Genomic DNA, 12,044 nt, shown 5'->3' with positions numbered 1-12,044 from the left:
CAGGCCTGCCTAAGTTCAAAGCCCATTGAAATAAATCTGTTTGGTGCTAAATCCAATTATATTGAAGTATATTTTGCTTATTTTTGTTGGTGGGATCTCCTTCTGTGCAAGTGCATGCATATTCACTGTATTAGTCCTAAATTAAGGCAATAGATGTAAACTGTTATAAATCCAAATAATTCAGCTTCACTCCTTTGGGGGATCAGGCCTATATGTTGCAGTCCACGTTGGGTGAACCCAGTCCTTTATTCCCCCAACAGAACTATCACCAGAAGTTTGAAGTACTTGGATTTGAGGCTGATGTGTTCTAAGACAGCGTTTCTCAACCGCTGTTCCGCGACACAGTACTGTGCCGCGGGACGCTGGTTGGTGTGCCGGGAGACGCTGGCGACGAGAAGGGCGATTTGCTGCCCTGTCACGTGACTGGCGGCCGCCATTAGGGGCACTGACCCGCCGGAAAGGAAGCCGGCCGGGTCACGACGGGGGCGGGGCGAGCGCAGCTCTCAACAGCCACCACCGCGGCTGTTTGTCTCACTCTCGCTCCTCTTGCTGGCGGCGCCCGGGAGTTTTTGGGTCGGCGCGGGAGTGAGCGGCCTCTTCGGCAAGGAGTCCTGCAGAAGGTGAGGTGCTCTTCTTGCTAGCCCAGGGGTCGGCAACCCGCGGCTCCGGAGCCGCATGTGGGAGCCTCAAAAGGGAGCCTCACCAAGAAGCCCCAGCCCACACAGACAGGGACCGATCGGAGGTCGGTCCGTCGTTTGTTCCCTTCTGCTGCAGAAACTCTGCCGCCGGGGCTGCGCGCACGGGGAGAAGGCGGCGAGTGGCTCCGCCAAGGACATAATGCAGAACAGACCCGCAAAGGAACCCCTCAACAGTCTTTTGCCATTAAACTCCAACTTTTACACCATGCACTTTTTGCACCCGTGTGTGTAATGATTACGTCTCCCCTCCAAACTAAACTAAATATAGGGCGGCACAGAGTTGGTGTGCCGCGGGATTTTTTTTTCATAGAACAAGTGTGCCGTGGCCCAAAAAAGGTTGAGAAACACTGTTCTAAGAAGCATACAGAATACAAAAAGTTTCTAGCAAGAAGAAGAGTAAAGCAGAGTGAAAGGAATCATGCAAAGAGGTTAGAAAATGTAACACCTTTTTTATTTTAAGGAAGACAGACAGACAGACAGAGGTTAAACAAAATAACTGGATTTTAGTCATACTTACTATTTCTTTAAAAAAACAAACCAACCCACAGACACCCAAATCAAGCAGGCTGAGAAAAGATATCAAAACTTGCATAAAGACATTTCGAGTGAAGTGGCCAATGTTAAGTCAAGGTTAAAGTAAATCAAACCTGTTCAACCAGCCTTTCTGTGTTAGGTAAGGTGCAAGGTACATTATACAGTTCAAAGTCAGGAGAACAGAGAGAGGCATGACTGAGCTCCAGAAACGGAGACGCAGAATAGGAAGAAAGGCTATTATTTACTACCAAAACGCAACCATTTTTCTCACATGCCATAGGACCAAGGAGATAACATTTTAATCAGTGTTTCCAAGTTGCACTTGAAGCACAAAGATCTCTATCTGATTTATACCAGTCCTGTCTGGAGCTTTAAAAAAACCACATTGCTGCATTGTGCGCTTAGGTCCTTCAGTGTAGTATGGTTAACATTGTTAACATTTGAATGAAAGTGTTAGAACATGGGAGAAATAGGTTAGATAGTCTGTATTAGTCAGATCTGAGGTGTAGAGAAGCCAAGAGGAAACAAGGAAGGAATGGAGGGAGAAAGAGCAGTAGCCAATTTGTTACATGAGAGAGCAACAGTGTCGTGACTTGCCTCTTTTTTTACCTGTTAAGGAGGGATCCTCTGTTCCATCACCTGATAACCGGCCATCGACCTGACCGTTGTAGGTAGAACAGCATAGGCTTTCTTCTTGCTCCTTGAGCGATATGGAATTTTTATAAGGCGACGCATTTACACCGTCACTGGCGGTTTTGCTGGGATTTGTCTGTGGAATTGCACTTGTTTGGCTAGGGGTCTGGTAGACCTGGCTAAAAGGACCAACTGGATGATACAACGGCTTTCCAGCCCGACTCTCCTCCTTGCTGTCCTCTTCTTCACCGTCATCGTCAATGACGACAAGTTCTGCATGGATAACTCCATCATACCCACAGACAGTTTTATTCAGTTCTTCATCGTCCACATGCTGGTAACCCATGAAAATCATTGTGACGGGTTCGGTATCTTCCACGTAACACGGCACAGCTTGGACCACACTATAACTAGAACCTTCATCACTTTCCAGCATTCCTGAAGGAGGTCTTTCATGCGTACTTACAGAGTTTCCGATTTTTATACCATGTTGGTTCTCTCCCATCTTCTGATGAGGTTCAGCAGCCTCTTGTAGAACTTCTCTTTGAATGTTAGCTTCCATCTTGTTTTGGGGGCTAATCTGTGGTGGGCTTCCTGTTCGTTGAAAGACCGGAGAGTGAGAATTGTGCCGATAGCTCTTGGAGGAATCTAGGCCGTTTTCTTTAAATGCTTGCTCTTTTTTATAGACAGGTTCCTTATAAAAACAGTCCAGGCTGTTTGTTTTCTTTTGAAGAGCTCCTTTTTGGCCATTTGGTCCCTGGACTAACTTATCATTCTGGGGAGTTGTGGGCCTGCAAAACTGGTTTGCATATACTGGTTCATGATATTCAGTGGGAGACTTGGACTGTTTCTCCGTCGCCTGCCTCAAGAGGTCCTCCACTTCAACAGGTGCAAGGTCATCTACTTCCTTGTTTGTGACACTTCCATTGGAACACACTGCATAGACCGACTTTCTGCCATCATCATACACTTTCACTCCTGCGCCCTTAAATTCATCTGACGGTAGTGGTATTGTCGACAAAACTGTGCTTTCTCCGGTCTTCAGGTCTTTTTCAACTTTAATTTCCATAGCGAACAATGCTACATCGGAAGAAATAAGAGTCCTTTATAAAGCAAGGAACACAAGTGCTAAAGATATATACAAATGCCAATCTAGATATATAAAAATGTAAACTGGACATGTGGGTTATTATCCACTTTTCTCCAAAACTGCTTCACCGATTGCATTCAAATTTTGACACAACGTCCCAAGCGAATGTCCGAAGGTTCTTATAAAGTTTGCTAAAACAGATGTCACACCTGTGCAACATAAAAACCCAAAAAACCTGTGTTTCAGAACACACCAAACAGATAAAAGTGCATGCTGGGAAATAGAACAGAGAAGCAGCGTCTCCAATGGCTGCAGACAATCGGTGACATCACAACATTCCACAGCAACCAACTGAAAACAGGCCTTTACAGACTTTACAGAGCTTTACAGACTAGGTCAAATGGAGGTACTGACTCGCCTGGGTGGGGGTTTGGGGGAGGAGGGGACAGGATGTAGTTCGGGACAGAGTTGGGGGATTCACAGGGATGAACCGGGGGGGGGGCAGAATAGGTAATGGATCGGGACAGGGTGGGGGCAGTCACAGGGATTAGCCACTGCAACGCGTGGCAGGGCCAGCTAGTAATACTATAAATTTGGGGTCTTTGCAGGCGACCTAATGGACACAACACCAGACCCCATAAACACAGCAACCTCCCTAATAAGAGAACTCTTATTTGCAATGGTGTCGGGCCTACAGGTAAACTTTGCAAAGTCTGTGGCTATGTGCTTCAACACCCCCTCCACCCCCCACCCAAAAAGAATTTGCCAACAGCACCAAGATAAAACTTTGCTGCACCAAGTTCAGATACCTAGGGGTACAAATAAGCAGAAACCTCAACAAATTATACCTCCACAACTACAATCCCTTGTGGCGACAAATCAACAAAAACCCGAAGAGATGGAAAACACCAACTTCACTCTCTCAGACAAATGTTAATAATAATAATAATAATAATAATAATAATAATAATAATAATAATAATATGCTAGGTCACAAGAATTTGCACATGACAGCAGCAGGTGGTTGTGTTAGAACATGGGGTACCAGCAGTTTCCTGTGGAACGCGTCAAATAATTTCAAGCAATGCATGCAGGGTGTGATAGATTCTTTTCCAGCTGCTACTTTCCTTACTTGTAATGCTCTCCCTGCAACTGTTTTTCTCCTGATGGAGCTCGAAGACGGGAGGAAAGCCCTGCTGCTCTTAAAAGCACCTGGGAAGTGTGTTTCTGAGTAGGGAAAGTGCAGGCAGGAAGATTGAGCGCATCTTTTCTATCCCTTATATTGTTTCCTGTCTGGTTTCAGTCACCCTGAGCCTACCTTCTGTAAGTCCGCCACAACCCACGCTCCAGGAAATGGCTTTTGCCACTGTCACATGTAGTTAGCCTCTATGATAACTGGGGTCACAGATGGTTGGAGAAAGACATCAGATATCTTATGATCTGCTGGCAGAATACACTGCTACTCGGGAGGAGATTTTGAGCCCAACGGAGGAAGGATTGGAGGTGCTCTAGTCCTATAAAGACTAGAGAGGAAGCCCTCGGCCTTACTGTTTGGCTACCTGCAATCGTTTAACGCCAGGATGGGGGTGTGGGACAGAGGTCCACACAAATAGCTGCTGTAATACCGTGCTATCATTTTTCTCTCTCTGCAAAAAGCCAGAACAGGTTGGTGGGTTATCTGTGTTCTGGTGGCAATAGGGCTGAGCTTGTAAGTCAGTGTTACAAATAAATTCAAGGTGGAAAGTCATTCTACTAGCCTATCTGAGCACACGTGCTCAGTGCTAAGGCATTGGTGGTGCATCAACTGCCTGGAAAACAGAAAGCACCAATTCCTCAGGAAGGACTAAAGCTCAGGGGTAGAGGCTGTGCTTCGTATCCACTAGATTCCCCGGTTCAATCCCTGGCATCTCCAGGTTAGGGCAGGAAAAGACCAAAATGCTATTGGCAGTAGTGGAGACAATGCTGAGCTAGATGGATCGATAGTCTGACTTGGTTTAAGGCAGTTGGGCTAGATGGGCCTCTGGTGTGATTCAGCAAGACTCTTATTTTTTTTAAGCAGTGCTGCTGAGGAGCAAGAGCCTGCCGCACCCATGGCAACCGGTAAGCAGAGCTGAGACAACAATTTCCATTCCTGCTACTGGGATAACGTGCAAGTTTGATATAGCACAATAAAGTCAAGGTAGACAATGACACTCATTGGACCTCATGTTCTTCTGCCAACTTGCAAGGTTTGAGGAAACAAAAGGAGCGGTTAAGGGAACATCTTTCAGCTTGTCATTTTGGCTCTCGCTAAAGATCAGCCAGGGGGTTGAGCTTGAATTTCTGGAGTGCAAGCTCTCTGGGTGTTTGCTAATTAGAAAAGCAGCCCATCCTCTACTTTCAGCATTTGAGAGATTCAGGAACATGGAACAGATATAGCTAGCAGTATTCTGGAAACAAGGTGTCTTTGACAAGGAAGAATAGTGTGTTTACCATCACACTCTTTACTTGGCAAACGAAGCACATGCAAAACTCATGCAAAACAAAACAGAACAAACAAAACAAAATTGTGTGTAGCCAGTGCCACACATCCTCAAATATATATATCTTGTGAGAAAAGCCTGTTTAGAAGTTTAGCCAAATGCATAAAACCCTGGAGGGTCGAAGTAGACAATACTGAGCTATATGGACTAGCAAAAAAGATTTGTGTCTCTCTCATCTACCATCTGTCTGTCTGTCATCTATCTATGCATACATATTTATTTATTTCAAATACTCATTTCACTTCCTAAATCTGGAATCATTTTAGATGTACCCCATTATAGGTCTACACCCTTTCTTCAACTGCATTGCTGATTTTTACCTCTTCGCTTTTCTTCATCGTCCTCTGCTTCTAGATGCCCTGTCCTTTTAAGTGCAGAAGGCCTGAAAGATTTTGGAAGGTCAGGTATGTTGGCATAAATGTAGTCAGGTGGCTCTGTGAAAAGAGAGAATGGTTAATACATAACCATTTTTACCTCTAATGTTAAGCACAAATAATGTTAAATTCTAGGCTTCTGAGTGAACATACCTTCTTTAGTCTTTACTTTTTCCACCTTCACAGACTAAGAAAAGAAGAAGAAGCAAGTTTTGTGAATAACCACCAGTAGGGTTGAAAGTGAATAACCAACCAGTAGGGTTGAAAGTGTCACTGCTTGTCAACCACACAGCTACAGAATATGTAGCGGCAGTGGAATATATATGTGTGTCTATGTATATCTCTGTAAATCACTACATCATAACCCCACTATATATAAAAGATTTCCTCAGGGACCGCTTCTCTCCATATGAATCTACCTGGACCCTGAGATCATCTTCTGAAGCCCTTCTTCATGTGCCTCCTCCACAAGAGGTCCAGAGGGTGGCCACACGAGACTTGGCCTTTTCTGCAGTGGCTCCCCATCTGTGGAAGTCTCTCCCCTGGGAGGCTTGCCTGGCTCCTTTGTTACATATCTTTAGGCCCCAGGCAAAAATGTTCCTCTTTAACCAGGCCTTTGGCTAATTGACAACTGATGCCATTTTATAATGTGTTGGAGAAGGGGGATAATTGGGTTGTTTTTGTCTTTACTTTTATTATGTATTTTTGTGATTTTATGTTGTGAACCGCTCTGGGTATAGGACTTATACAAATTTAATAAACATCAAAAATAAATATAATTTTGGTGGGTTATTAAATAGATATTTCACCTTCCTATGAGACATATGCAGTTGGTCAATATATTTGACATTCCTGGGTGTGATGACAACTGTTCTTGCGAGATAACTTTTCGTCTATGACTTTCTCTGCCTTGCCACATCTTCAATTAGACCGCTCTTGGGCAATGGATGGCAGTAGCTTCTCTCTACAAAAGTGATTGCATAATACCCCTTTGGGCCTATTTGACTTTCAGGACACGTTGGCAAGCTTGTGTGTTTGTTCAGTCTTTGACTGAAGGGTGAATAAACACAGAGACCATTTTTCCTCTCTGAGTTTAGGCTCCCCCCTCCCTCCATATGTTCTTGATACTCTGCCAACATATAGTTAACAGTTAACCCTGGGCTATTTTTAATTCTAAAATAATGCTGTAGTTCAGAGCACAAAGTGCAAATATTCCAATACTGGGATTAGGGTATAAATGTGATGCAGCATTCCTGTGGCAATCTCGACATAACACATCTTGATAAATCTGCATGTTTTGGAGGGGCTTGACCACTGTAAGTTTTAGTCGCTCCTATTCCCCCCTGCTGAACTTCACATTGGAGCTCTGTGACATTTCCTTGCTTTCATCCCTGCCTCCCCCTCAACTGATTATTTTTGCAAAGCAGCAGAGATTACATCAGTAGCAGGACTTTAAAATTAGACTCTGACCTTTATAATATCTTCTGTGGTTCTTTCTACCAATTTAAGCTTCTTCAGGATGGCCTTTTCTTTAGCTGAGATGGCCAGTTCTTCTTTCTCAAGGTCCTCAATTTCTTTTTCAAGTCTGCATTATGTACAATATTTGGAGAAGCAATGGTTAATGATGCCAACTGCGATAAAGAGAAAACATACTATGTGCCACCTAAGTGGTTTTATTTCGAGCCCATCACTTCCCCTATTTCTGATGTTCAGGCACAAGAGGGAGGTCTGAGGGAACCCAAGGTTTTGTAAAGCTACGAAAAATCTCCGAAAATATCCTCATGAGGACTGAGCATGCTCAGTGACCATGGAATACTACAGAAAACTATGTGGGAGGAGGAATGAAATGAAGTATCCTGGACAATGGCACTAAATAAGGAACATGACACTCTGCCACATTTTGTTGTGGGTCGCATCAGCTTGGTTAGATTAGTGACCCTCTAAGTGATGGATCCTCAGTAGTGATGTATGGCAGTGAGAGCTGGACCATAAAGAAGGCTGATCGCCAAAGAATTGATGCTTTTGAATTTTAGTGCTGGAGGAGACTCTTGAGAGTCCCATGGACTGCAAGAAGATCAAACCTATCCATTCTGAAGGAAATCAGCCCCAAGTACTCACTGGAAGGACAGATCATGAAGCTGAGGCTCCAATACTTGGGCCACCTCATGAGAAGAGAAGACTCCCTGGAAAAGACCCTGATGTTGGGAAAGATGGAGGGCATAAGGAGAAGAGGACGACAGAGGACGAGGTGGCTGGACAGTGTTCTCGAAGCTACAAACATGAGTTTGACCAAACTGCGGGAGGCAGTGGAAGACAGGAGTGCCTGGCGTGCTATGGTCCATGGGGTCACGAAGAGTCGGACACGACTAAATGACTAAACAACAACAAGTAATGGATGTTCAGAAAATTCTGAGGGAAATAGAAAAGGAAGCAGAAATTGCTGCAATTCACATGGCTAGTCTGTGGAAACCAGGAATGGAAACCAGTCAAATGAATATGATCAGCATTCAAGCATGTTGTTGTTTAATTCCGCAAACAATATACAATAAGTGCCTTTTTGAACATTGTTTTGTTGCTTCTCTCACATTGAAATGAATGAAAGTTACATTAGTTACCTAAATAGTTACATAACTTATGTAAAATAGCAGGACAGTGAGACAGATAACATGGTATTTGACAGAAACCAAACTGCAGTGGAAAGGATGCAGTGCTGCTTGTTGTGAACACAGTTTAGAATGGAATTTTCTGCCTTCTTTCATCCCTACTCAAAATGTGAGCTGGGATAATGAAGAGACAGGGCTGTCCTCCATTGTCAACTATTCAAAGACATCAGGAAACAGAGCGTCATCAAATGCAATTGCCTCACACCCTATTCCAGAGTTCTCCAAGCTTTTCATATTGGCGACTTACTTTGTAGACATGCATCATTTTGCAACACGGTAATTCAGTTTTACTAGCAGACCGGAGGTTAAACTAATTCCTTTCTAGCTCCAGGAGGAGAGCAGGGAGCGTTCGTGCGACACACCTACACACTGCAGCTGACACACGAATATGTTGCAACACTCAGTTTGGAAAGCTCTGCTCTCGTCTACCCTGTGTAACACTGAATGGAGCAGTGTGGTGAGTGTTGGAAAATCTATTTACATTCCAGCACTGTTTACTGGAACAAACACAACTTCCGCTGTATTGCTTTTGCTTTACACTCTCTCGGAAGAGGCGGCAAGGAGAGAGACGACATGTTTCTTTGTTCCTGGTGTATGATTAATAAATCCGTAGTTCCTAGTGTGTCTTCACAAGCCTCAAGCCTCTTTGTGTTTCACAGTCTGCTTTGCTAAGTAAAGTGAAAGTGTGCCCATGTCCACAGACTTGGGTCACTGATTTATGTTGCACCAGAGGTCGAGGGATCTTCGCAGCGTGCCGGCTGAAAGGAGATGATCCAGCTGGGGGCTAGCCGGCTAGCCATTCGACCCCCAGATGCCAACAGTGAGGAGAGGTTTTCTCCATTTTGTATTTTGTACAGCATATTTTTTTGTCAGGTTGGTACTTCATAAAAGTTGAATGTCAAGAACAATGTATTATTTCCAGGAGTTGGAGTTCACATTATCTTGGAAATGGACAGAAATACTTTCACTCAGCTTGGGCATGAATACTTGTTTTTAGCAGCCAAATCAATCCGAAAATGGATGATTTGACAACCCTGCTTAAGAAATAGTACTGTAGAGTTAACCGTTATTGAGTCACTGTAAATGTGCCAACAGAGTAGAACAGGGCCTGATGCAATCAATACTGAGTAAAGCGGTATTTGCTTGTCCCTGTTCCTCCCATGTAGCATCTAATTTGCTACATGATTAACTGTATCCAGGAGTTAACAGAATCTCTTTTGTCAGATAACCTTTCTGGTTTTGTACGGATGACATTTGGTTGGGAATCGATTGGCATCTATTCCAACAAAAGCCAGGGTACTTTTTTTTTTGGGGGGGGGGTATATGCATAAAAACAGACTTCCTGGGAGTGACAACAATTTGGAGGAGTCCTGCGTGTGAAAGGTCGAAATAAAAATAATTAGAAAAGAAAGAGCTGGCAAACAAAGCAAATTGTGTTTTAAAAGTCAATAATCTTTTATTCAGGCTTCCTTTCCTCTGGGGTGAGGAGGGGAAACAGCACTACACGGAGGAAGGGAGGGGTGTGGTGCCCCTCCCCATTGCCACACAGAGGTCTCATCCAGGCCTAAATACATACATATAAGAAAGGCAACACATGCTCACAACAGGTACGCATCGTCTCTTGTTCGTATCATCTACCAGCCACAAATTCCTGCCACATATATATGTACACGCACAGGACTGAAAATCCATTTTGTGGAGCAACTCCAAACCACACCAGCGTTGGCCAATGTTGTTTTCAGCTCTGCCTACTGTTATGTACTGAGCCTTGGATAGGATTTGAGGTTTCTAAGGTGTTGGCTTCTAAAGAATTCTTTTCTAAAGAATTTGCAGAGCAAGTTCTAATAAGACCACAGAGGATCTGAACAGGTGCTGCTGTGCGCTCCTTGGTAACAACATTACAGGGGTTTCTTTTGATGCTAATTCCATGCTTCAAATCCTTCCTACTCACAGCATGTGGGAAACCAGTTTCCATGGTTGCTGAGAGACCTGTGTTGCTTGTGAGGTGATTAGGGTACCTCAGGCAGAGAGGCACATTTCAGGCATAATGACCAGGTAGTGCACTCAGGGCCGTAGGAAGAGGTGTGTGTGTGTGGGGGGGGGGGGGTTGCGGATCACCCCGGGTGTCATCCTTGAGGGGAGGGTTTGACAAAATGGCACACACTTACCACAGGGCCTGGCCTGCAGCGCCCCGGAGCCACATATCTCTCCTGGGAGTGACACAGTGGCTCCGGGCCCCGCACTGCCCGAAACGGCAGCGTGGGGCTTGCGTCCACCAGGTGGACTCTGTGGGCAGCTTGCCACACTGCCCCCCTGGGCGGATTGCTGCGCTGCCCCCCTGGGCAGATCGCTGCGGCGCCCCCATGTGACACTCCCATGTGCGGATCGCTGCAGCGCCCCCGTGGGCAGTTCGCCCTGCCCCCGCCGCTCCGGGTGCCGGAGCAGCTAGCTACACCCCTGTGCACTTTAAAGTTGACTGAATGGAATATGGAAAGTAACTACTGCTGCTGAATTTGAAACTAACCACGTTCTGTAGAGGAAATATTTTTTTAAAATAAAAAACCATTTCAAATTCTTAACTTCAAGATTTCAGCTCTACTCTACACTTCCCGATACCAGCATTCATACTGAAGTAGGGTGTTGCAACAGAGGGAATGCAAATATGTCAAAACAGTTTTGGAAACTTTGATTCCTTGTTTTATTATGGTTAGTTGAACACCAGAATTTTAAAAACTCTGTCCTATTCGAAATGTCACAGGGAACATGGGAAGCTGTCAGAGATTGGCCTATGCAACTCTGCATTCTCTATAATGACTAGGCATGGTTCTACAGGATTTTAAGGAGTTGTTCTCAGTCCTACCTGGAGATACCAGGGACTGAAGTGTCATTTTAAATGTTAAAATGCTCAGTTGCTGCCAATTTTAAGTAATGATTTTAAAAAAAACATGGCGAAATCTCACCCATTTGCATCACATCCAGAACCTGATATTTTAAAACAAGGTGTTTTTTTGGGAGAAATTTTGGCTGTGTTATTGAAACAGCAGAAGGCAAATAGCTGGCCCCAGAGACAACAAACCCAATTACGAATAGAGAAGTGATCTGATCACATAGCTTTTAATAACTGAGCAATAAAAAGAAGAATTTGTGCTGTACCTGAGGATATTTTGTTCCAGCTCATTCATCCGTTGTTGATCCTCTCGATTCTGGTTTTGCATTTCTTCTTGTTCTTTTGGAGCAAGAGTATTTAATCCATCCCAGAGCCATTTCTCACGCAGAGCTTTTTTCTACAGATATTAACATATTTTAAAAGAATCTCATTACCAGTTTCCTTCAGCTGCCACACATCTGGCACAGATTCCCATTTCAAGCATGCATTGGCTCCACCTTGATGAACAACCAAATTGTTTTACCACAGGCCAGATATGCATCTGCAAGGATTAAGAAGCAGTGGTCGCTCAGTGGTGACATTCAGAAGTTTCATGTCTCAGCTTAACAAACCTTTTGGCTATGCATACAACCCCTTTGTGTGA

The 12,044-nt window shown here is 44.3% G+C and overlaps 1 protein-coding gene across 1 annotated transcript in view; it reads right to left on the bottom strand.

Annotated features, from left to right (window-relative positions):
- Positions 1-6: 6 nt before the first annotated feature.
- Positions 7-12,044, bottom strand: part of PALMD (palmdelphin) — a 48,190-nt gene continuing 36,152 nt past the window's right edge. Inside the window, exons 4-8 of the mRNA XM_060276731.1 lie at positions 11,668-11,798; positions 7,322-7,436; positions 6,005-6,038; positions 5,798-5,911; positions 7-2,945 (exon numbers count right to left, since the gene is read on the bottom strand). Of these exons, the coding sequence (XP_060132714.1) occupies positions 1,798-2,945; positions 5,798-5,911; positions 6,005-6,038; positions 7,322-7,436; positions 11,668-11,798 (1,542 nt within the window). The 3' untranslated portion in view covers positions 7-1,797. The remainder of the gene's footprint in view (positions 2,946-5,797; positions 5,912-6,004; positions 6,039-7,321; positions 7,437-11,667; positions 11,799-12,044) is intronic.

This window comes from Zootoca vivipara, chromosome 7 (assembly GCF_963506605.1).
Source record: "Zootoca vivipara chromosome 7, rZooViv1.1, whole genome shotgun sequence".
Lineage (NCBI taxonomy): Eukaryota > Metazoa > Chordata > Lepidosauria > Squamata > Lacertidae > Zootoca > Zootoca vivipara.
The sequence above is the reverse complement of the archived record's forward strand: the minus strand, read 5'-3'. Positions and strand labels throughout refer to the sequence as shown.